This window comes from Corythoichthys intestinalis, chromosome 2 (genome assembly GCF_030265065.1).
Source record: "Corythoichthys intestinalis isolate RoL2023-P3 chromosome 2, ASM3026506v1, whole genome shotgun sequence".
Classification (NCBI taxonomy): Eukaryota; Metazoa; Chordata; class Actinopteri; order Syngnathiformes; family Syngnathidae; genus Corythoichthys; species Corythoichthys intestinalis.
The window spans coordinates 21,876,535-21,902,054 of NC_080396.1; the positions used below are offsets into that span (position 1 = coordinate 21,876,535).

Here is a 25,520-nt window from a genome sequence, read left to right on the forward strand (position 1 = left end):
ATGTTTGTGTCATGTTTGTTCTCCTAGAAATCCTATTAAAACAAAAATTATATTTCCCTACCCCATCTTTTTCCATTTAAAAAAAAAAAAAAAAGCTCCGAAGCAGCGCTAAAGAGCCGCATGCGGCCCGAGAGCCGCGGGTTTCAGACCGCCGTCGTAGTCCTCCTTTTTCCTTTTTATTTGACCCTCATAAGTACTACATTACCACAACAATAACAGTCCTTCTGTCAACTGACCCATTTACAGGACTGAGGGAATTCTAATAGCCGTGTAAAGGGTTTTACTTGATTCGGTGAGAAGGTGAATAGTTTTTTCCCCGTTGTTCGTGAACTAAATTTCCACACAAATGCACATCGAGGTACCATTAACTTAGCAAGGAGAGGTATTAGAGTCATTTTTTCGAGTGTCCCAGAGCTCGCGAAATTAGGGGGGGGCGCGCATTTATCCAAGTTTCGTCAGCCGTAATTGTCTGAAGTTGGCGCGCCGGTTTTCTGCCGAAAAATAGCCACTCCACGTGAAATGTCCCACCTGACGGGAGCGCCCACACGTCACTCGTACAAACAGCCTTTTCTTACCAATCGATGGACACGGAAACGACGTTCTTGTACCGTGAATATGTATCATTTTATTCTGCTTGAACTAATAAATATTTTACTGTGACCAACGCTCTGAAAATAGAGCAAGGCTTTATTTTGGGCCCCGCGGGGGGGGGGGGGCAAACGAGACTGCGGCGGGCCGCCACAGTCTCGTTCATTGGTGGGAAACACTGAACAGTTATGGATATGCAGTTTTAAACAAAAGCCTTTTTAGCCCTGATTTAAAGGAGCTAACAGTTTGAGCATACTTCAGACCTTCAGGTAACTTGTTCCAGAGGTGAGGAGCATAATAACTAAACTTTAAAACTAACTTTAAAATAAACTGCTCTATTTTGAGCCAAACGAACTGTTGTGTTTGATAGAACAATATGTCGATATGCTGCCATAGCAGATTCATGGCGCAATAAGCCCCCGAACTATTTTTAATTTGTCCGTTTTACCCTGGAAACCCCTGTTTACAGACGTCGCCCAACCGCTTTTGTTCCAACCTAGCCATAAAAAGAAGGTAAGTAATCGTATTTATTATTCGAAATATGTCATTTTTAGCTAAAAATCATTAACTGATGTCTAGAATATTTAGTTTAAAAAAAAAAAAAAAAAAAAACGACTTTAAAAAATTGTTCACTCACATATTTTAAACTTTTAAACAAATTACGTCACAATGAAAAAATTAGCGTCTGTAAAAAAGTCATGGATATCTACCTCATAGCAATTGCTTAATTGTAGTTTTTTCGTTAGTGTCTCATTTTCCCCAATATTTTAGATGATAAATAATTGAACGTTTAAAAGGGTAAATATATGAAAATGAAAATCTCGATGACTCCTTGATGTGTGTGATTTCTGCGTCGCGACCCTTGTTATATTACCATGTTTCACCCATAAAATCCAGCTGTGGCCATTCACAGCTGTGTCTTGACATTCGGTGATACATGCTACATGGCGTTTTTGGATTGAAAAGAGGGAAGTACGCAATAAGATCTCGTTAAAATCATGGCGTCTCTGACCTCCAGTTAGGGTTTTGCTGTTAATTTTTTTTTTTTTTTTTTAAATGACCTCCTGTTCAAAAATTTTCTTCCCCCAGGAAATTGAGATTTTAAGCTTTCCAATGATGTATCACACATGCATATATAGGACAATTTTGAAATTTGGCCAAATTGGGGGTCTCAGAGCGGAATTTCAAGTCACCTGAGTGTTTTCCACCATATAAATATATAGTATAGTGTATATATTTCCTTTCTTTTTTTCCACAGGCCACAGGCCACACAAAATTGTGTGATGGGCCTGATCTGGCCCCCAAATTTGTTAAATTGTTGTAATGTTCTTATTTTTTATACAGTGTCCATGGGTGGTTACGTATTTAATCTGTTTTCATTGTCCCCGTTTGAATGTTCTCTTAAATTCTGTTTCCAATATTTTTGTCTCAGGTGAAAAAGAACAGTTCCCCTCCTCTCTCGCTTTACGGACAGTTACTCTGGCGAGAGTTCTTCTACACCGCAGCCACTAACAACCCGCGCTTTGACAAAATGGAGGGGAACCCCATCTGTGTCCGAATACCATGGGACAAAAACCCTGAGGCGCTTGCCAAGTGGGCAGAGGCTAAGACTGGCTTCCCCTGGATAGATGCCATCATGACTCAGCTGAGGCAAGAGGGTTGGATCCATCACCTGGCTCGCCATGCTGTGGCATGTTTCCTCACCAGAGGCGACTTATGGATCAGCTGGGAAGAAGGAATGAAGGTTAGCTACGATTGGATAAAGCCACCATCTGTAGGTTCCTTAACCCTTCATAGGGCACTCATTCAAATACTATGAATTTATACCCTCGCAAGAAAATCAACCTACACTTCATAGGGCCCTCTAACTGTACCCCCCCCCCCCCCCCAAAAAAAAATAAAAAATAAAAATCAATGTTACTGTTATTGAGGGCCACATCCAAAGTTAATTTCTCATCGAAATGGCCCAAAATCAACATGGAAGTGACCTTGAATTTAGATTAATCAACGGAAAGTGACTCAGGAATGCACCAAAAGCAAAAGGAAGGGACACAGAAATTAAGAGGTGTCCCATAAATTTGCCAAAATCAACAGGAAGTGGCCCAAAATCAACGGGAAACGACCCGTACCTGCGCCCCAAAACAGGAAGTGACCTGCAGTTCACTGACCAGCAGAGCTAAAAATCCCTATTTCTCCAGAAATAATTTCAAAGCTAATGTAGTGTTTGTTAGCATTTTATTGATTCATACATCAATTTATAATTAAAAATGATATAAAGATTCATCAACATAATTAATAATAGAAAATAACATGATTATGTGATTATCATTGATTGTTTTAAAAGTTTTCATAAATTACTGAAAACTACCATATTTTTAGGGACTATAAGGCAGTTAAAATCCTTTTTATATTCCAAAAAATTGACAGTGTGCCTGATACAGTATATGAATTCTGGTTGTGCTTAACCTATTTTGTGGATAAAGTGCTTAAGACCCACATTCCTCAAACCAATTAAAAAAAATATTAAACAAAAATGACAAATGCAGTACACTGAATCAGGTGTCCCTTATGTAGGGGAAAAAAACTGTTCTGTGGTGCGCCTTATAATTTGGTATGCCTTAAAGTCTGAAAATACTGTTGTCACTTGCCCTATAAAGGATTAAAAGACCATAAGGAGTTCTGAAATGTTGTTAGCAAAACTGAATTTGAACCAATCTTATAGTTCATGTCGACAGTATTCTAAATGTTAGTTTCTGTATCTTGAAGTAAATTAAGCACAGGCTAAAATTATTTTAGTCCCATTTTACTAACTTTTCAAAATTGTCCACAGTTCAGTCAGTCACGGTCACGTTGGTTTGTGGTGTTACAGGTCTTTGAGGAGCTGCTTCTCGACGCCGACTGGAGCGTGAATGCGGGTAGTTGGATGTGGTTGTCTTGTAGTTCGTTTTTCCAGCAGTTTTTCCACTGCTACTGCCCTGTTGGCTTTGGCCGGCGTACTGATCCTAACGGGGACTTCATCAGGTGGGTACCTCTCTTAGCACAGGCCCTTAGTATGAACAAAAAGTTGAGACCTGGTTAATTTCCAAATTCCTCAGAATGGACAATTGTAAAAGTTTGCGCTCAACACTAGTGTTGTAGCAATCAAGAGCAGTCTTGGTCGCAAGACCCCATTTTTAAAGGTTCGGAGCTTGGACTGAGACTCCAGATTTTTCTGATAATGAGAAGCACCTAATAAAACAATGCATTTACTTAATGTGTTACTAACCCTCCACCACCCTTATGATTACTGCATCCTTCACAGTACACGGATACATACTGAAATTAGCTGATAGTTCAGTACAGTTCATAGATTAATTTAATGTGTGATTAGTGGAGCTACATATAGCATATATAGACATTATTGAGCAAGGTTGTCCAAAGCAAGGTTGTTACCGCCAATTACGGAAATGTCGTCAAATTTCTATACGTAGTTTAAAAAAAAAACTGCTTAATTTTACTTGGTGAAAACTTTTCATGTAAATTTGCATTAGCATGTCACTTGAAATGACTGTTTAGAATGTATGTAAATAAATAATGGTTTAGAATATTTAAATCGTTATACAACATAATTAAGAATTCATAATTATATATTTATTATACAATAATTACATATACTCTTAATATAATAATAATTATTAAATTAAGATAAACGAAAACCGCTGTACCGCCTAATAATCCCACATCCATCAACACATCAGGGCTAAAAGTTAATCGACAACGAATCTGTTATGTAATTAATTAATAACAACTTTAAATTTGATACATTTTAAAAAGATTATCCCAAATTCTTTTCACAGACTGATTTCCTTCATAAGTAATCAAAATGAGATAATTTGAATCATATTCCCTTTTGCTTTGGAAAACAATGATACAGTTGAATCGTTAAATAGTATTCATACTACAACATTTCTTAGTGCATTATATTTGGTTCCATCCAAGATTAGATTAATATAAGAGTAACGTGATTTATATACTTTAGAAGATATGAATATAATTGTTTGTGGTGGCCCCCCTAACACATATGCGTTAAAACATCCACATCCTCTTTACACACTCCTGCGTTTCTAATGTTTCCCTGTGCTTGCAGACGTTACTTACCTATCCTCAGAGCTTTCCCTGCTAAGTTTATCTATGACCCATGGAACGCGCCGGAGTCTGTGCAAGCGGCCGCCAAATGTGTCATCGGTGTCCACTACCCAAAACCAATGGTGCATCACGCCGAGGCGAGTCGGCTCAACATTGAGAGGATGAAGCAAATTTACCAGCAGCTGAGCCGATACCGAGGACTGGGTAAAGACATGTGATAATATTAACTCATTGGCTGCCGTTGACAGTGGTAGCCATCAAATCACGTGGCTGTTTTCATCCTTCTGCTGTGAATTTAAATAGTGTATCACTTTTGGACGTCCAATCCGTTGGAATTGGGAGGGTTGGAAGATTGCGTTCATTCGCTTCCAACCCTCCCAGTTCACATGGATTGGACGTTTATCGCCGTCAATGGCAGCCATTGATTTGTGATCATGATTAACAATTACCTTTGTGATTTTCAACATTAATCAGACATGGATTTAGTTGAATAATCAATGATAGCCACGTAATGTCACCATATTTTTTAGAGGTTTGCAAAATTTCCGATTCTTAGACTATTCGCGATTCGGCCGTGGAAGATTCGAGAACGATTCACAAACATCCAAATTCTGATTATTGAAATATGCCAAGTAAAGCGGAAGTACAACACACTCAGAGTGCCGCGCGGTCTTCGGGACGCAATGAGGAAAGGAGCGAGAATAGCTAAACATCATGCTTCTCATTACCCGGCCCCTCGGGTAATGCCAATGCTCAACTCACGGCTCTAGCTCAACTCATTCCACGAGATAAAAAAACACAACATACCTGACTGCTGTCGAAAAGCTGCTACAAAGTACATCCACATAATGTTATGGTATATATCTTTTATATAGGACTAGATGCAATATAGATTCGGTAGCGTTAGCAGCACATCTACAGAAAGCTAGATGCAGGCGTTAGTAAACGGCCGCCATCTTAAAGCAGTACACTTCCCTGCAAGGCTGTTGTAGCGAACCTTCCAAGCGAACCTAATTAACTTTTTATCTAAAATACTCCTAAATCGGTAAAATATAGACTTGAATCTATCTTTAAAATAGTTTTAAAACTTTCACATGTCGAAAGTAGACAAAAGGGAAATTATGGAATAACGGGAGCAATTTTAACAACTTTAACGGTTGATTCACAACATTAAATTAATTGAATGTAGTTTAAAGCTGCTGATACAGAATGCGGACTGAAGTTTTTTATTTACTGTTATTTTTGTATATTTGTTTACTGTTATATGTTAACTTGATACTGAAATTGTAGTTTGGTTCAGCCTGAGAGTATTTCTGAACAATTTTGGAACTAATGTACAAAACATTTAAAAAAAAAAAAAAAAAAAAAAAAAAAGGAGGATGGTCCGTCAATAATAGTTTTGTAATCGAATCGAAGCCTCTGAATCGTAATCGAATTGTTAGGTGCCCAAAGATTCTCAGCTCTAATATTTATGTTTTTCAGGCCTGCTTGCATCTGTTCCATCCACCAATGGCAACGGAAGTGGAGGAATGATGGCCTACTCGCCTGGAGAACAACAGCCGGGGACCAACAACAACAACAGCAGCAGCAACAACAGCGCCCCACACAGTAAGTGTATAGAGCCTCCTATGACATTGCCTCTTATACTTCCACCTGCTTAAATCTCCCTGTATGCTGTCATTTCAGTGCCTGGAGTGTCGGGCGGCTCTGTCGCCACGGGCAACGGCAGCGGGAGCATTCTCCTCAACTTTGACAGCGAGGAACAGACAGGGCAGCGACTGCTGCCAGTGATGCCGCAGCACGGTGCGACATATGACCAAACAATTTTCTGGTTCATTAAACAAAGTAGAGTTGAAACGAATACTCGAGCAGCTCGAGTAACTAGAGTTTAAAAACTGATCCAAGTAATTTTATTCGCCTCGAGGAATAGTTTAATTTTGCCAGCTTTAAGCATCACATTTGGGCTACTTTTAATGCGGGACAACGCGAGCGTATAGGGAAGAAGACTGTAGCCGACAGCCGCTACAAACTATGCCGACGTTGCTACAAACTACGCCCGCATGTTAATGCTATGGTGGTAGCACGTACAGTCTGATGCGTTTCATAGATATCACATGTATATAGAAATAGATGCGAAATGACAGACTCGGCGGCGTTGGTAAACAGCCGCCATCTTAAAGCAGTAGACTTTTCAGTGCTAATAAATAGGATTAACGTTACTGTCCCTTGCTCATGTAACGTTAGCCCACCAAAGGGCTAGGTTTCTATTAATTATGACTACTGTCGATGCGTGGCTAATGTGTCTTACATACAGGCTTTATTCAATCTGTAAAAACACAGCGCTGAACAGTGATGAGGGTGTAAAATAAAAACATAATAAAGCTACCTTTCAATTTTAGCTCGGTAGTCATTGCTGGATAAAACACCAAGTAGCGCTGGTCCCTAATGTGCTCCAATACAGCAGGTATCATACATTTATTTTGAACACTGCAAAAACTCTAAATCCTATTGGGATTTACAGTTTAGACTAACTTAAAACTTAACTAGAACTTAAAAATAGCTCGACACAAATGGAAATTCAATTGAAACACGTGGGAAAACACCTAACTTTTAAGTGATGTGTGTTATCAAGCTTAATGACATTTTTAGGTAATAAATAAGATTTTTTTTTCTTTAATAAGATCTAGAAGTTTTTTAAGTGAAAGCAGTGAATTTGTCATTTTTTTTCTAGTCACATCTGAGATGCAACTGTTAGCCATGTTTAACAATGTACATTAAAAAATGAAAACATTGTTTGACTGAAAATGGTTCAATATTAGATGAAATGTCTTGTTTTCTCATGTATATTTATAACTGCTCTTTACCTTAAAAAAAAAAAAAAAGTTGTATCCAATTACTCGATTAATCAATAGAATTTTCAGTCGAATACTCGATTACCAAAATATTCGATAGCTGCTGGCCTAAACCAAAGGTTCACTATCAAAGTCCCAAGTATAAATTAATTTAAAATAGTTTGAAGTCACATCAGAATGATGAATACAGACACATGTGGAGCTGCAAGTAGCAGGCCCTTTATTTAGACGTCATTGTCAATCACACTGAGTCAATAACGGCAATGTCTTGATTTTGGTTTTAAAGGAGGTGTCGGCTCAAACCGTTCTGCTGTTGATCGGCTTTCCAACACAAAATTTGACAAGGCCCCATCGCTTGCATTATGTGCTTCAAAAATGCCAAGCAAGCAGCCTTCTCTGGTGTTCTGACATATTCTGGCTGGCAGTCTGTAAGTTACCTCCAGCACAAGGAGGCATGAGTGTATCTGAGATAAAATTCGTCCGAAAATTTTATTTTATTTTTTATTTATTTTTTAATAAATAGTAATAATAATAATAATAATTAATAAGTAATAATAATACCATTTGGATGTAACAGGGTAGACACTAACAGTGGGGACATTTAGTGCTAAAGTTAGCCCTCAGCCTAGGTTTGCTAGCATAATAGCTAACATGACTTTGGATACTTGATGAGAAATCTATCATTTTAAAAGTAAAGCTTTTGAAATTAGTCAATTCAACTCAAACTACACTGAACATCCTTCATAAAACTGCTGAATCAGACTTGATTTTTATTTTATTTAAAAAAAAAAAAAAATCCCTCCTCTGGTGTGATGTTATCGCAGAAGAGTGATGTCATTAATAAATGGGGAATTTCCTTAAAGATACCCTAACACAATAGATTGGACAGTGACACTGGGGATAACAGAAAACCTTTATTTAATAATATGTTTTTAATTAAATAAATAATATGATTTAATTTAAAAAAAATAACACATGATTAGAGAGGGTAAAGTTATCCAGGACAATAAAATCGTAACAATTATTTTGAATGGTTTTTCTCTACTTGGTAATTTTTAGAGGTGTGCATCAGTACTGCCCTCTCGATTCGATTCGATTACGATTCGGAGGGCCACGATTCGATTCAGAGGGTCACGATTCGATTCGGTTCGATTCAGCAATGCATCGCGATGCCTTAAAGCCTGGGACGCATTAAAATTCTAAAGCAAAGCATATTTTTCGTGAATCATGAGGCAACACAAGCAGTCAGACATTAAACAACTTTTTATTGGCTCTTGTGTCACTCTTGGTTGAAGTCAAATGAAAATACTTTTAGATATATATTTAAAAAAAAAAAAACATCACAGCATTTAATTGGTGCTTTGAATGAGACCAGGGCTTTCTCTTTTTTTTTACACACAGTAGCAGCCTTTCACACAGTGCAACATCTGAACTCCTGTGCAAAATCAGTAATAACAGTCACTGTATTTTAGTCACAACAACCCATCGATAAAAATATTCAAGTAAATATTAAAGAAAGCGACAAAGAAAATATTGTAGTGCAGCAGCATCTTTATCGCAATATCAATCCAGGGATCAGTTCAGTTGCAAACAAAACATCCAACTAAATTGCAATGTAGAACAAAAGTAAAATGTTAGCCTAGCCCACTATATATGTGCAATCAACTTAGAAATGCAATCAGTAACTACCACGTAACAATAAAAAATAATGAATTAAAATGAAGTGCAGCAGCCTTTTAGCAGCCATAACAATCTGTTTCAACATGAGGAAATATCTTTTTTTTTTGCAATTGAGAGGGCAGAGAGATAGTAGAGGTTAGATGGGGCCTAAAAAATCCAGCCCGACCCGACACTGCCCGCTGGTATTGAAGCATGACCCGGCTTGGAGTGACGCGAAAAAAAACCCCGCAGCAGCAGCAATTTATTTCTTCGAGATGGCAGAAAAAACGCATGTTTCTTAATGTTTAAATAGTCTACATATTTTTGTGATCATTATAGAAGCATTTACACAACGAAATAACGCTGGGAAAGTTTAATATTAAAAAAAAAAAAAAAAAAAACATTCGATTTTGCAGACACACAGAGGAGAAGATTCAAAAGGATCACATTTGTGTTGCCTTTGTGTGCATAAAAAAGTGTCTTTCGTAACGAATTCTCAGTTGGCAGAAAAAAAATGCAGGTTTTCTTAATGTTTAAATAGTCTACATATTTTTGTGATCATTATAAAATCATTTACACAACGAAATAACGCTGGGAAAGCTTAATATAAATTTTTTTTTTAAAAAACGAGTTTGCAGACACACAGAGGTGTCTGCAAATTTTTCTTAATGTTTAAATAGTCTACATATTTTTGTGATCATTATAAAATCATTTACACAACGTAATAACGCTGGGAAAGTTTAATATAAAAAAAAAAAATTAAAAAAAACTAGTTTGCAGACACACAGAGGAGAGGATTCAAAAGGATCACATTTGTGTTGCCTTTGTGTGCATAAATAAAAGTGTCTTTCTTAACGAATCGCAAGCGCCACAGCGGAGGAGGAGAAGAAAAAGCGGGCGGCGCCACTGCTTCATGTGAGTGCACAAGCAAATGCACAATACAGAGAGCCTGCTCTCGGTTTTATCCCTTTTTTTTTTTTTTTTTTTTAATAATTTATTAGTCCGGCGCGGGGCGGGGCGGCCCGACCCGAACGTGAATGCTTAACATTTTGTGCCCGAACCCGAACTCGGGCACAAGATCTAACCTCTAAGAGATAGGACATAACATAAGAATGTCTGAAGCGGAGAAAGAGGGAGCAAGAAAGATTCTTGATGCACCTAAGACATTGAAAGCTGACATCTGGAGACATTTTGGCTTCTATGAGGTTGGTGGGAAACTTCACCAGAGTTATGCAGTGTGTAAAAAATGAAACATGACAATAATAATACAAATGGGGAAACCAAATCCATTGCATCACCGGAATTGCGCAGGGAAGATTTTTGAACGTACTTATATATTTTAAAATGCGCTGAATCGATTCAGCTTGTTGCCCGCATCGAATCGAATCTTCCATGCCCCGCATCGGGATGCATCGCCGCATCGATTATTGTTGACACCACTGGTAATTTTATAGACCGAATTTGAATGAAACACTTGGGACATAGCAAAATTCCATAGTAACCTTTTACTAGAACTAAATTAAATAAATAATGATAATAATTAAAAAAAAATAATAATAATAATTTACCCTTAAATTTATAATAGACAGCAATTGATGATATACCAAAAAAAAAATTTGAATGAGTATTTCTCCAACTTTAATCAAAATATAGCTTAATTTATACAGTGGACACAAATGGCTCCTCCTATAAAAAATATTGACCCAGCAGTGTGTCGTTTTCTGCAGTTCAAACTTTATTTCCTTTGTTGTCATAATTTTAAGGAATTATTTATTTGCATAATTAGATTCTTTAAGCAACGATCTTACACATGAAGGTCAATTATACTAAAAGATTATTCTTGCTTTAAAACAACTTTGTTTTTAAAGTCCAGAAAATTAACTCAAACTGACTCATACAGTGCCAATAACCAAGTAGCGAGTGGGATTGGTAACTTTTTATGCCGTCTTGCAGGTTACCATACAGTGCCAGAAAACAACACAGCAATCACCAACAGCCGACTTTACCACAAGTTTGCTGTGCCTCAACACCCAGGTAAACTGTTTTAAATGAAGGTAACTTTTAATAATCCTAACATTCAACTCTAAAAATCCCTAATTTGTTCATTCAGGACTTGCATACACCAGAGGTGGCATCACAGGTAAACGCGAGCGGGAGTCGGAACGTGATGGTTCGGGAGAGGAAGACCCGTCGTCCTGCTCGGGCCACAAGATGCAAAGGCAGAGTGCAGAGGTCAGTTGGGTTAGCGCAGCCCTGGAGACAACACACAAGTTAAATTTTTAAAAAGTACCGTAATTTCCAGACTATTGAGCACCCCTGATTACAAGCCTGAAAAACATTCTCTTAAGTTTTTTCCTCTATGATGAAGACAGTGCATGACCTATCACATTTAGGAAAGTAATCTGCTGACTTCAAAAGTGATTCAAACAAAGTAGCAAAAGTACAACAATAAGTACAATATTTGCAAAGGCTAAGGCATGGTACAGTGCCCTCCATAATTATTGGCACCCCTGAAAAAGATGTGTTTTTTAGCTTCTAATAATTTTTTTTTTATTCAAATAATATGGGACCTTAATGGAAAAAAAGAGAAAAACCCAACCTTTAATACATGTGCATTCTTTCAGTGGAGAAAAAAATCCCACATTAAAAAAAAAAAAAAAAAAAAATAGTTGACATCAAATAATGTGTGTCACAATTATTAGCACCCCTGGTGTTAATACTTTGTACAACCCCCTTTTGCCAACAAAACAAGGTCTGGGGACTGAGATGGCCATGGGAGGAGCTTGATTTTGTGTCCGGTGAACCATTTCTGTGTAGATTTGGCCATGTGTTTAGGGTCATTGTCTTTCTGAAAGACCCAGTGACCACCCATCTTCAGCTTTCGGGCAGAGGGCAACAAATTTTGATTTAAAATGTCCTGGTATTTCAAAGCATTCATGATGCCATGCACCCTAACAAAGTTCCGAGGGCCTTTGGAAGCGAAACAGCCCCACAGCATCACTGACCCACCCCCATACTTCACAGTGGGTATGAGGTGCTTTTCAGCATGCGCATCTTTCGTGGCACGCCAGACCCACTTAGAGTGTTTGTTGGCAAAAAGCTCAATCTTGGTCTCATCTGACCAAAGCACACGGTCCCAGTTGAAGCCTGGGACCATGTGTATTTTTGTGTGAGACCAAGATTGAGCTTGGATCAGTTTTTTGAGTGTACATACATAAGCCTCTCCTGTTTATAAGCCGCATGTGCCCACATAGTAACATGAGATATTTATGAAGAAATACACAGAGCTTTCTGAGTTTTGATAACATACTTTAACGAATCGGGTTATAAATATAGCGCGTGACTTACGGGAGTAAGGGAGGTATGGAAGAGTGAGAGACGTGCCTTCCTGTTGTTGCGGGGGTGTGTGCACGTCGGCTGTTGCAGACAGCAGTCCTGTGTTGTTCCACGAGTTTCCAAAATAAATAATTGTAACCTAACTAAGCAGGTGACTCTTTGTCAACGTTACTATACCTTAACCTTTCTTTCCAAAGAGCGCCAGCAAAACGGCACTTGGCTGACTCCTCAAGCTCACTCCTGAGCGTGTGTCGTCCTCTTCGTCACGCAGCAGACTGGCTTTTCGAAACCCGTTGGTGACGGTGGATTTTTTTTTTATATTGCTGCACGCTGTCAGACTTGTGCAAAAGTTGCACTTCGCGTGCAGCCAGTTTTGTTAAACGATCTCTCATCCAAGCCTTCAATTCAACTCGCCACGTTATATCCATTTCTTGTAGCATTTTCCATGATGCGGGTCTGCTAATTTTACGAATGCACAAAGATGATGGTCTGCTACTTTTATTCGTGCACAAAGCACAAAGTTAAAATACGGGTAAAAGTGCAAGCTAGCGTGTGTTTTACGCTTACATTTTATGCTCGAGCGCTCCTGGCGGTCGTTAGAAAAATTGATAAATTGGCCACATCATTGCATACGCCGCAGGATTCAAAATGAGGGGGAAAAAGTAGCGGCTTGTAGTCCGGAAATTACGGTATATATATATATATATATATAGATACATATATATATATATATATATATATATATATATATATATATGTATATATTAGAGCTGTCCCGACTAGTCGACATAGTCGACGTCATCGATGACGTAAATCCGTCGACGAGCACAACATCCCGTCGACGGTTAATGAAGGGTTAAAAAAAAAAACATGCGTGGAAAGTTCAGAATGTCGGATGCTCTGTATGCAAGCGGGGAAAGCCAAAAAAAGCGCACCAGAGTGTCCAAAACATTGACTTATTTCAAAGAAACAACGGAGGGTACACTCTTCTGTCCTGTCTGTTCAATGCCAAGCTTGGCTGCACGTCGGCCGTGAATAAACACCTCAAGCGCGTCACCGTTTGTAATTTTTTTTTTTTTTTCATTTTTTGTACACCAGAGGGTGCTGTCGCCTTACTGAATAATAATGTTTCATTGACAATGGGCCTATAAGTGCTATTAGTATTGTCCTTAACGCTAACTGAAAGGTTTATTTCATGTTATGGTTTATTTTATGGTATAGAAAATTATATAAGGTTAAAAGGTCATAAATATATACAGTATATACAGTGATTGCACTCAAGGGAGAGATTGTCAATGATAAGGTAATAAATTAAGATAAAGGCAATTCATTGATATATAAATAAGGTTTAAAAGGAAAAAGGTGAAAAGTTTTTGTTAATTTCTAATTGTGTTGTTTTATTTGTGTGCACCATAGCTCTTACAGTGTGATTACATCAAGGATGGAATAAAAGTTGTAAACCATCAGTTTAAGAGACCACCTTTTCAATCAGGGATGCTACACTAGTAAATTCTATCAGCATTTGAACTAATTGTTTATTTGTGATTTATTATTATTTATGTGTTTATTTGTACTTTAATAAATAATTTAAGTGTTCCAATATGTTTTTTGTGAATTGATAAGCGTCAACAAAAATTTCATTGCTAAATTAGTAAACAAAAACAAAATAATTTTTTTTTTTTTTTTTTTTTAAATTATTAGATTAGTCGACTAATCGTAAAAATAGTCGGCTGACTAATCGGGAGAAAATTGGTCGTTTGGGACAGCCCTAGTATATATATATATATATATGTCTCGATCAGTGTATTTGCAACGGGCATGTTTGTTGCTGTGCCAACCATTATTTATGCGTCACATGCTCGTGCAGGACTTCTATACAAATATGCTGTTGCTGTGCTCACAATGAAAGATCACTAAATATGCAAAACTGGGTAGTGGTGAGTCCCTGGTGGAAACCAGGAGTGAAGGGAAAGAGGAATAACTCATTTCAAAATATTTATATTGTGTATATTTGTGTTGTTTGTGAACATGTTACCGCTAGCTAACTTTTAATAGCTAAGGCAGTTTGAGGGAAAAAAAGGGGATTTTCAGAGAAAATATTAGGGGTGTGATAATATATCAAAATGGTGATACAGTGGGGCAAATAAGTATTTAGTCAACCACCAATTGTGCACGTTCTCCTACTTGAAAAGATTAAAGAGGCGTGCAATTGTCAACATGGGAAAACCTCAACCATGAGAGACAGAATGTGGGGGAAAAAAACAGAAAATCACATTGTTTGATTTTTAAAGAATTTATTTCCAAATTAGAGTGGAAAATAAGTATTTGGTCACCTACAAACAAGAAAGATTTCTGGCTGTCAAAGAGGTCTGACTTCTTATAACGAGGTCTAACGAGGCTCCACTCGTTACCTGTATTAATGGCACCTGTTTTAACTCGTTATCAGTATAAAAGACACCTGTCCACAACTTCAGTCAGTCACACTCCAAACTCCACTTTGGCCAGGACCAAAGAGCTGTCGAAGGACACCAGAGACAAAATTGTAGACCTGCACCAGGCTGGGAACACTGAATCTGCAATAGGTAAAACGCTTGGTGTAAAGAAATGAACTGAGGGAGCAATTATTAGAAAATGGAAGACATACAAGACCACTGATAATCTCCCTCGATCTTGGGCTCCATGCAAGATCTCACCCCGTGGCGTGAAAATGATAACAAGAATGGTGAACCACACGGGGGACCTAGTGAATGACCTACGGAGAGCTGGGACTCAAATCCTGCACTGCCAGATGTGTCCCCCTGCTGAAGAAAGTACACATCCAGGCCCGTCTGCGGTTCGCTAGAGAGCATTTGGATGATCCAGAAGAGGACTGGGAGAATGTGTTATGGTCCGATGAAGCCAAAATAGAAGTTTTTGGTAGAAAAAAAGGTTCTCGTGTCTGGAGGAGACAAAATACTGAATTGCATCCGAAGAACACCATACCCACTGTGAAGCATGGGTGTGGGAACATCATGCTTTGGGGCTGTTTTTCTGCAAAAGGACCAGGACGACTGATCTGTGTAAAGGAAAGAATGAATGGGGCCATGTATCGAGAGAATTTGAGTGAAAATCTCCTTCCATCAGCAAGGGCATTAAAGATTAGATGTGGCTGGGTCTTTCAGCATGACAATGATCCCAAACACACAGCCAGGGCAACAAAGGAGTGGCTTCGTAAGAAGCATTTCAAGGTCCTGGAGTGGCCTAGCCAGTCTCCAGATCTCAACCCCATAGAAAATCTGTGGAGGGAGTTGAAAGTCCATGTTGCCCAACGACAGCCCCAAAACATCACTGTTCTAGAGGAGATCTGCATGGAGGAATGGGCCAAAATACCAGCAACAGTGTGTAAAAAGCTTGTGAAGAGTTAGATAAAACGTTTGGCCTCCGTTATTGCCAACAAAGGGTACATAACAAAGTATTGAGATAAATTTTGGTATTGACCAAATATTTATTTTCCACCATGATTTGCAAATAAATTCTTTAAAAATCAAATAATGTGATTTTCTGTTTTTTTTTTTCCACATTCTGTCTCTCATGGTTGAGGTTTACCCATCTTGACAATTGCACGCCTCTGACAATTAAGTGGGAGAACTTGCACAATTAGTGGATGACTAAATACTTATTTGCCCCACTGTAGGTCATTTTAAACTGACTGATTATAATTTTACTTACTTTTGACAAAATATGCAAAAGCAGCAATTTATTAAAATTACTGTACAAATCTTGTAGTGTTTGCAATGAACTTTTCCACTTTTGCTTGTCAGTTCAAGAGGTTCCATAGCAAGACCAATCTACAGTATGCATTCATGCTTTACTCTTCTAACCTTTGCTTGTCTGCTTTGTATTTCAGGCCAACTAAAGGACGTTGCTGACAATAGTCCATCTACAGTACAACAAGTGTTTGTCAGCCTGAACATCCCAGGGGAAATGCAGAGGTGAAAATGTAATACAAGGCTCTGATTTTCCGAGAAATAATGGCAACCCGTAAATAGGTGTCCAAAGTAAAGATTGCAATTGTAGCACTAACAAAAAATATTTGCTTTTCAGTCGCACTTATTTATTTTTATAAAGAAAAAAATTAAAACGTGCACGGAAAAATATAATTAAGTGGCACTGAGACAACATTTTAGTATGTACCATATGTATATAAAATTGATCTCGATGTTATTTCACGCTGGAAACATCATTCTTCAAGTTGCTTCTTTATAAAAAAGAACAACTAAGCATTAAATTAACACGTTGCAGTGTTATCCTATCAGTCTCCACCATGTCTTTATTAGAGTTTTATTTAGAATCATTGTAGATGTGTCATCTTGATGTTCATCGGGTTAGTTTGATATATTGAGTCGGCAGCTACAAGCAACATCAGGTTACAGAGAACAACACAAAATTTCCATTGGTCACCTTAAAAAGATGTGTTGGTGCAGTTTAGCTATTTTTGAAACCCAATACAAAAAAATATCTTTTTCTACCCCTGCTGATGTTTTCAAGTAAGAGTAACCTTTTAATTGTCGTGTCACATTTTCACCCTGTTGTATCCCCTGGCGGTGCGAAAATGCTCTGAAGCCCACTGACGCTCGAGCCTTTTCATCATGTGCGACAACACAAAATGATAGTCCCCTACTCGTTAAGATGGCTTCAAGAAGGAAGAGCCTCTCCAAGCTCCTGTGATTTTCTACTGTTTCATATAAAATAACCAAAAAACGAGAGAAAAAAAGAAAAATTGTGTTTGAAACAAACATTCCTCAAAACCGAGTCCAACCTCCTGAAGTAGAACGTCACAGCAGCACAAGGAGATTGTCTGAAAATTAACGCAAATCGTGGCTCGAAGCAATCGGGCGCTCTGAATACGTCGGGAAAGTCTGCTGCTGTGATTAGGAATGAAACCGAAGAATGTAAACGCCTCTGCGTAGAATGCCAGCTGATGTTTATACTGCACGCAACTCGCTTAATGACCATTCAACGGGACGTTTCAAAAGTTCTGCTTCGGCGCCCCAATCTGCATTTTATTCATAGGCCAGGGCGAGAATAAAGTGTGCGCCACACAGGCCACAGATTTTTGGGGTCGCAGATCAAATTTCTTGAACAGTACTTCAGTTACCAACATAAGCCAAAAATGTTAACCTTCTGTTTGTTTTGGGTTTTGTAATGGAGCGATTGTTATGATTGAAACTTGATTGTCAACAATTGGAGGATGTCCAGTAGAATACATTGTGACCCCTGTTTCATGTATAATTTGATTCAACTATTGAAATTTGGCTCCCATTCGTCTGCTGTTTTTGTTTCACTTTTAACCCAAATGTGCAGATTGGGGCAGGACATGTGGCGTCTCTTAGAGATTTATTTTCTTTTTCTTTTTTTTTTTTTTTTGGTGGGGGGGGCGGGGGGGGTTACTGTGTATCTGTATCATAATTATGTGTTCTCTTGAGAATATAAAAAGTTTTTGTAGCGATGATCACAGCTGAAAAGTCAAACATTTTTCATTTAGTTTTGTCATCCTGTTGGCCACTCTTATTAAAAAAAAAAAAAAAAAAAGCAAAGGAATAACACATACATTTATGTCATTTCGCCCGGGCCTCTGTCTCGCCTGAAATGAACTAGGATTTAATGTGACATTCCTCCCAATGCATTCGCTGTACCTGTAAACTAGCGCTTGTTCTCTGTCTGGCCTCGTGATGTGAACAGACTAATTTGTGATTGGTTACCATGATGACAGCAAATAAAAATTGTTTCACCTTGGCAGGTTTTCCTTTAAATTATTTGGGACTTGGCGCACAAGACAAAGAAACTGCACCTATCTAATGTTCTATTTTTTTTTTTTGTTTGTTTGTTTGTTTGATTGTTTTTTTGCAGCCCTTTTTCAGACCATTTGAACACTGAAATCGTGTTGGATGGCCATGTTAGAGACTAGTAGACAAACCTAGGTGTTTTATTTTGTACCTCTTCCGTCATTTATAACATGGCTGATAATAAGTAACTAAACTCTAGGTAGGTGAAAATGGGGGCCAGAAAGTAACTGTAAAGAGAAATTAACAATAAGTGGCCATCATACAGCTACACTCCAAACATTTCTCACCTTTTGTAACTGCAAATATAAGTCAAAATAACCGACTGTTTCAGCTATTAGCATGGAACATTTGACAGTTTTGTTTAATTAGCTAAAACAGCTAGGAAGTTTATAGCATATTGGAAGTTGCCATTCTGCTAATCAAAGAATTCAGTTTTAGATAAAAGTAGGGAGACCAAACCTCCTCATTTGCCTGGAAATGTCCACTTTTTACATCCTGTCTGGGGCGTCCGGCGCGTTCAATAAATTAAATGAAAATGTCGGGTTTTCATTATTTGTCACAGGACCAATTAGCGTGTGTTGAAATTGACTGACGCTTTGCAGACTACGGTACTGAGCTGCCTGTGACGTGTTCGTATAGAGCCGCCCAGTGGTTGGTTCTGCCGTGCTCAGTAACAGGGAAAACAGACGTCCCCCAAAGTGCTAAAACAAACGAACAAAAACATTTAAGAATAAAGTGACATTTTTTTATTTGTGAAATGAGTTATTGAGAGGCTATGGTTTGATTTACATTACATTATTTCATTGGAAAAGAGCTTTTTGTTAAAGCTGGATGTTCTAAAAAAGAGGTATTATTTAGAACATTATTTCAGATTATGTATTTGTACAGTAAGAATTAGGGTTGTCCCGATCCAATCACGTGATCGGAAATTGGGCCATTTTTCAGAGGATCGGAATTGGCTGAAAAGGATCTTGTTTTTAATTAAAGAAATTTATTTGTTCCTCTGCTTCATGCGTGTACAGCCTTCACGCGCCCTCCTGCTGCATGCAGTTTGCTGCATGTTAAGGTTAACGATCAGTGACAGCTGGCAAAGTTTTGATGTTGCCTGAGAAGCCTGGGGGCGCAGACTTTAAAGACGCCGCATCTGTCAATCATCGTTGAGCTTGTTAAACCCTAGCGTGTTCTCTCTAAAGCCCCTTTCACAAACATCTCGGTAAATTCCCGTGTAAAGTGTCGCGGGATTTACCCGCGTCATTGGTTTCACGCATATCTTACATTTATCTCTTTCCAGTGCTAAATCTGAATAAATACATTGAACACACCAAAAAAATAAATAAATTGGGGGCGGGAACAAAGGTTTTTTTGTTTTGTTTTTTTCGGTATCTGATCGGGCGCATAAGCCCCCGAACTATTTTTAATTTCTCCGTTTTACCCTGGAAACCCCGGTTTACAGACGTCGCACAACCACTTTTGTTTCAACCCAGCCATAAAACGAAGATAATTATATTTAGTATTCAAAATGTCTGTTATTTTTAGCTTAAAATCGTTAATTGATGTCTAATATTTCATTAAAAAAAAAAAATCTTTAAAAAATTATTCACTCGCAGATTTTAAACTTTTAAACAATTTACGTCACAATGAAAAAAAATTATGTCTGTAAAAAAGTCACGGGTATCTGTCTCATAACTATCGCTTAGTTACTTTTTTGTTACCGTCGCATTTTCTCCGATATGTTACATGATAAATAATCGATCCAAACAAAGAAAAATTCAAAAACGTTTCAACGGGTAAATATATGAAAAAGAAAATCTCAACCACTCCTTGATGTCTGCGATTTCTGCATCGCGACCCTTGTTCTATTACTATGTTTCACCCATAAAATCTCCAAAAAATCAAGCTGTGGCCATTCACAGCTGTGTCTTGACACTCGGTGATACATGCTACATGGAGTTTTTGGATTGAAACAAGGTAAGTACTGTACGTGATAATATCTCGTTAAAGTCATGGCGTCTTTAATTCTGCTCTTTCATGTGCTCACCTCCAGATAGGGTTTCGCTGTTTAAATTTTTTCTTTTTTTAAATGCCCTCCTGTTCAAAATTTTTCTTGACCCAGAAAATTGAGATTTTAAGCTTTACAATTATGTATCACACATGCATATAGGACTGTTTTGAAATTTGGCCAAATTGGGGGTCTCAGAGCGGAACCTCAAGTCACCTGAGTGTTTTCTGCCATATATTAAAGTGATAAGGCATCTTTGAGTGAACTTATAATTAAAGTGTCTCGAGGCTGGGCCGAGTGTCCTCTTTTTTGGCAATCATAATATAGTCACCCTTGATAAATGGACATTTTAAATATGACCACAGCAAAAAAATTATCAATATTTCACGTCATTCATATGTTTTATTTATTTATTTTTTTTAATTACCACTGAATTGAAATGTAAACATTGGAGAGGCCTCCAACGTTTCTAATATCCAAGCTTATCTTCAATGAAACAAACATGGATGTATTTTGCCAGAGAAAAATCAACTATACTGACCATTTATTCATTTTTATTTTAAAAAGAAAGTTTTCTTACATTGATTAATAATGTCACTGTTAAATAATGGAATCAGACTGCCTAAGACTGGCGATGGTGAGAATTCCTTTTTAGAAGATAATGTTCTGTTAATTCTTCAGCTGCCATTGCCGGTGCTGGATGTCCAATCCATTGTGACTGAGAGCTGACAAATGAAAGTTTGTCTATCGCCCCTCCCAATTAAAATGGATTGCATGTCCAGTGCTGCCAATGGCACTAAAACATGAACATTCACAGCTAGTCCTTCCAGTTTAAAGGAATTGGACGTTTATCCTTGTCAATGGCAGGAAATGAGTTATTCTCATCGGAGCTCAGCAGGTCGTAGTTCAGACTTCCTGTTTTCCACTAGTTGTAAATTCCTGAGGACTGGGGATTCCCTCATTAGTAGCTGGAATCCCAAACACCCTCTCATTGACATGGAAATCAGGCTTTAGCACTGTCGCTGTTCCCAACAACACTGTTGCTAGGTCTGACTCGGAGCACACATTTGAATCGAGAGGTGACGGTCAGAAACTTAGAAGACTCTTGAGACTTAATATTTATTGTATGAATATGATTATATTGTGTGATAAAAAATCAGAATCAAAACTTCTGTCTGTAACAACATGGATGAATTTTATTCGTTGAGCATTCCATATCGCAAAAAGTGCTACAACATAGTAAATGGGTAAGCTGTGAAGAGAGGACGACATGATTGAAACCAGTTTTGGATTATGCACACTGCAAAAACACACCTCTTTAAAACTAGTTGTAAAAATCTTTGTTTTCAGTGTAAATTCACTGGAAATAAGTGAAATTGCCTGCCAGTGGTTCAAGTAAATTTTACTCAGATTTCTTGAAATAAGAAAAATAGCTATCTGAAAATAATCTTGATTCATTTTGAGCAATAAATATTAGGGCTGTCAAAATTATCGCGTTAACGGGCGGTAATTTTTTAAAATCAATCAGGTTCAAATATTTGACGCAATTAACGCACATGCCCCGCTCAAACATATTAAAATGACAGCACAGTGCAATGCCAACTTACTTGTGTGTTTTGGAGTTTTGTCGCCCTCTGCTGGCGCTTGGGTGTGACTGATTTTATGGGCTTAAGCACATATGAGCATTGTGTAATTATTGACATCAATAATGGTGGGCTACTAGTTTATTTTTTGATTGAAAATTTTACAAATTTTATTAAAACGAAAACATTAAGAGGGGTTTTAATATAAAATTTCTATAACTTGTACTAATATGTATCTTTTAAGAACTACAAGTCTTTCTATCCATGGATCGCTTTAAGAGAATGTTAATAAAGTTAATACCATCTTGTTGATTTATTGTTATAATAAACAAATACAGTACGTATGTACCATATGTTGAATGTATATATCCATCTTGTGTCATATCTTTCCATTCCAACAATAATTTACAGAAAAATATGGCATATTTTATAGATGGTTTGAATTGCGATTAATTACGATTAATTAATTTTTAAGCTGTAATTAACTCCATTAAAATTTTTAATCGTTTGACAGCCCTGATAAATATATTCATTCCTCAAAAAAAAAAAAAGCTTTAAAATGTCAAAATGTTCTTAATTCAAGAGTATTGTTCAAAACGTTATTTTACTTTTAGATGTATGGGCTTAATAAGAGCAAATAGTAATATTTACCTAATGTAAGTGGAATAATCTCATTAATCTGTTAACTAGTCTTTAACACTCAAAACAAGATGGAGAGAATTATTTGACCAGATTTAAGAAAAATAATCTGTTTAAGACGCCACAAGTTTGAAGTGCATCTAGAAGACATTTATTAAAACAGCTTTCAGACCTAACAACCAATTTTGTTGCCCAGCGTAATCAATGTAAGGATAAAAATGACAACAAAGTTGTTTTCAACCTTGCTTTGGAGTATGGCACCTCAGTAACTCACCTGTGGTCAGCTACATTATGCAAATGAATGCCGATGTCACAGGAATGGCAAGTTGTATAAAAAGTGAGCTGCCTTTCATGCACCTATTTATGCTTTGTGCAGCTCAACGACTCTACTAATTTTTTAGTGTATCTACACTTTCAATTCCAACATCGCCATGGCTGCCAGGACTATACTGGTGAGTATAGAAAGTTGCTTCTTTATTAATCCATAGTAATTCTACTTATTTAGACTGTTTCCTTTGTTTATTCAATCATAAACAATGTTCAAATCTAGCTAGTGCTCCAGCGATCTTTATTTATTTATTTTTTCTATCTATTTTGGAGATGTCTAATAAAATTTATGTAGAAAGGTTAGTGTATTTACATTGATCCAGAAGATCTCTTGCTTATTTGGAGTAGTGTTATCAGGTTCAAACAAAATTTTAAGGGGTACTTGAATGATTTTTTAGTGTAATATACCTTGAAAATTGTTGCCAACATGGAACACTGAAGGACATCCTGCATACTTTGGTCTTTGCAGGGAGCTGTAGGCAAATACTGCAAGCAAGTAAACACTATCAGCTCATAGTCACTGTTGGTTAGCGGACTGATTTGTTTTTAGTCAAAGCTGCTATCGCGAAATATTCATTAACATAGCCACTGAAATTACAAAAAAAGCCCTCATAAGATACATTTTCAGAAATAACATCTTCTACTCCGCTTTAGTATTGTGGCTTTGCATACATTTGGATAACTGCGATGCTTATATCGATGACGCTTGTGCTTTTGTTTCTGTTTTCTTTATAAGTGTTTCCAGGTGTTTCTGGTCTTGGTGCATACAGTGAGCGCCAAAAATCTTTGCGCAGATCGGTGCATAAAGATTCCGAAACAAAACCATCAGCACATGCGCATCACCCACGTGTCTGATTTGAGAGGCTCTTCAGTTGCTCCCTGGGAACTGAGGTAAGTTGGAGTGATTGCTGCTCACAACATACACAACGTGCACAGGAGGATCGCAGGGCCGACATAGAGCCTCAAGAAATTTTGTGCTAATCAATAATAATAATACATTTTATTTCAAGGCACCTTTCTAGCACTCAAGGTTGCCGTACAATCATTTTAAATGATCTTAACAAATGAAAGTAACCTGCCAATATTTATTTGTTTTTTCATCCATTCCATTTTCTATTGCATTTATTCTCATTGGCGTTGCAAGTGAGCTGGAGCAGTTATGTTTAACACTACAAAGTGGGCTTTAAATCTTATATTTTCCCCCAAAATGACATTGCGCCTTATGTATGGGTCTTATGTATAAATTCTGGTTTGCTTAATGACCTCGAACCTATTTTATTGAGCATAACTCCATTATACTGATCCAGTAAAGTGCTAAAAACACAAATCATCATTTATCAAACCCATAATTAAAACGATATATGATTTAATAAATAAAACCAGAATTTGAATTTTAAAAGATAAAGAACAAATAACAAATGCAGCAGATTGATGCACGAATGTGCCTTAAATTCAGGTGCGACTTACGTATGAAAATTTCGTTCATTGATGATGAGCCTTAAAATCTGGCATGCTTTATAGTATGAAAAATGCATTCATAAATTTCCAAGCATTTAATGTGGGCGTAACATGACATGGAATTGTATAAGTGATATATTGTCAAGGAATTGCTTCCCAACATACAGTGTATCACTAAAGTGAGTACACCTCTTCTGAAGACAGTACACAAGACAGCCCGCCCGTCTCATCAGACCATAGGACATGGTTCCAGTAATCCATGTGCTTTGTTGACATGTCTTCAGCAAACTGTTTGCGGGCATCCTTGTATACCGTCTTCAGAATTTGCTTCCTCCTGGGGTGACAGCCATACACACCAATTTGATGGAGAGTGCAGCGTATGGTCTGAGCATTAATAGGCTGACCCCCCACCTCTTCAATCACAGCAGCAATGCTGACAGCACTCCTGTAACGAGTCACATGACATTTTGGAGGGAAAATGACAAGCAGTACTCAAATTGGACATTTAGGGGTGTACTCACTTTTGTTGCCAGGGGTTTGTTTAGATTAGGGTTGTTCCGATCATGTTTTTTTGCTCCCGATCCGATCCCGATCGTTTTAGTTTGAGTATCTGCCGATCCCGATATTTCCCGATCCGATTGCTTTTTTTTGCTCCCGATTCAATTCCAATCATTCCCGATAATTTTTCCCGATCATATACATTTTGGCAATGCATTAAGAAAAAAATGACTAAAACTCAGACAAATATATACATTCAACATACAGTACATAATTACTGTATTTGTTTATTATGACAATAAATCCTCAAGATGGCATTTACATTATTAACATTCTTTCTGTGAGAGGGATCCACGGATAGAAAGACTTGTAATTCTTAAAGGGTAAATGTGACTTTGTATATTGTGACTAAATATTGCCATCTAATGTATTTGTTGAGCTTTCAGTAAATGATACTGTAGCCATGCCCAACTGCATGATGGGAAGTGCAACCATGACTGTGCGTAGTGCTACCAATTCATATATCTTCTCTGCGTTGGGAAATAACATAGGGTGTTAAGAAAAAGATCAATTAGTACCTTGCTTCCCCACATTGCTTCCCACGATATTTATAATCGTAGGGAGAGGGACT

At 37.5% G+C, this 25,520-nt stretch overlaps 1 protein-coding gene across 1 annotated transcript in view; it reads left to right on the forward strand.

Annotated features, from left to right (window-relative positions):
• Positions 1 to 18,143, forward strand: part of LOC130932154 (cryptochrome-1-like) — a 49,344-nt gene extending 31,201 nt beyond the window's left edge. The window contains exons 8-15 of the mRNA XM_057861598.1: positions 2,021 to 2,332; positions 3,458 to 3,609; positions 4,715 to 4,917; positions 6,196 to 6,321; positions 6,400 to 6,516; positions 11,178 to 11,258; positions 11,335 to 11,456; positions 16,447 to 18,143. Coding sequence (XP_057717581.1) covers positions 2,021 to 2,332; positions 3,458 to 3,609; positions 4,715 to 4,917; positions 6,196 to 6,321; positions 6,400 to 6,516; positions 11,178 to 11,258; positions 11,335 to 11,456; positions 16,447 to 16,455 — 1,122 coding nt within the window. The 3' untranslated portion in view covers positions 16,456 to 18,143. The remainder of the gene's footprint in view (positions 1 to 2,020; positions 2,333 to 3,457; positions 3,610 to 4,714; positions 4,918 to 6,195; positions 6,322 to 6,399; positions 6,517 to 11,177; positions 11,259 to 11,334; positions 11,457 to 16,446) is intronic.
• Positions 18,144 to 25,520: the final 7,377 nt, after the last annotated feature.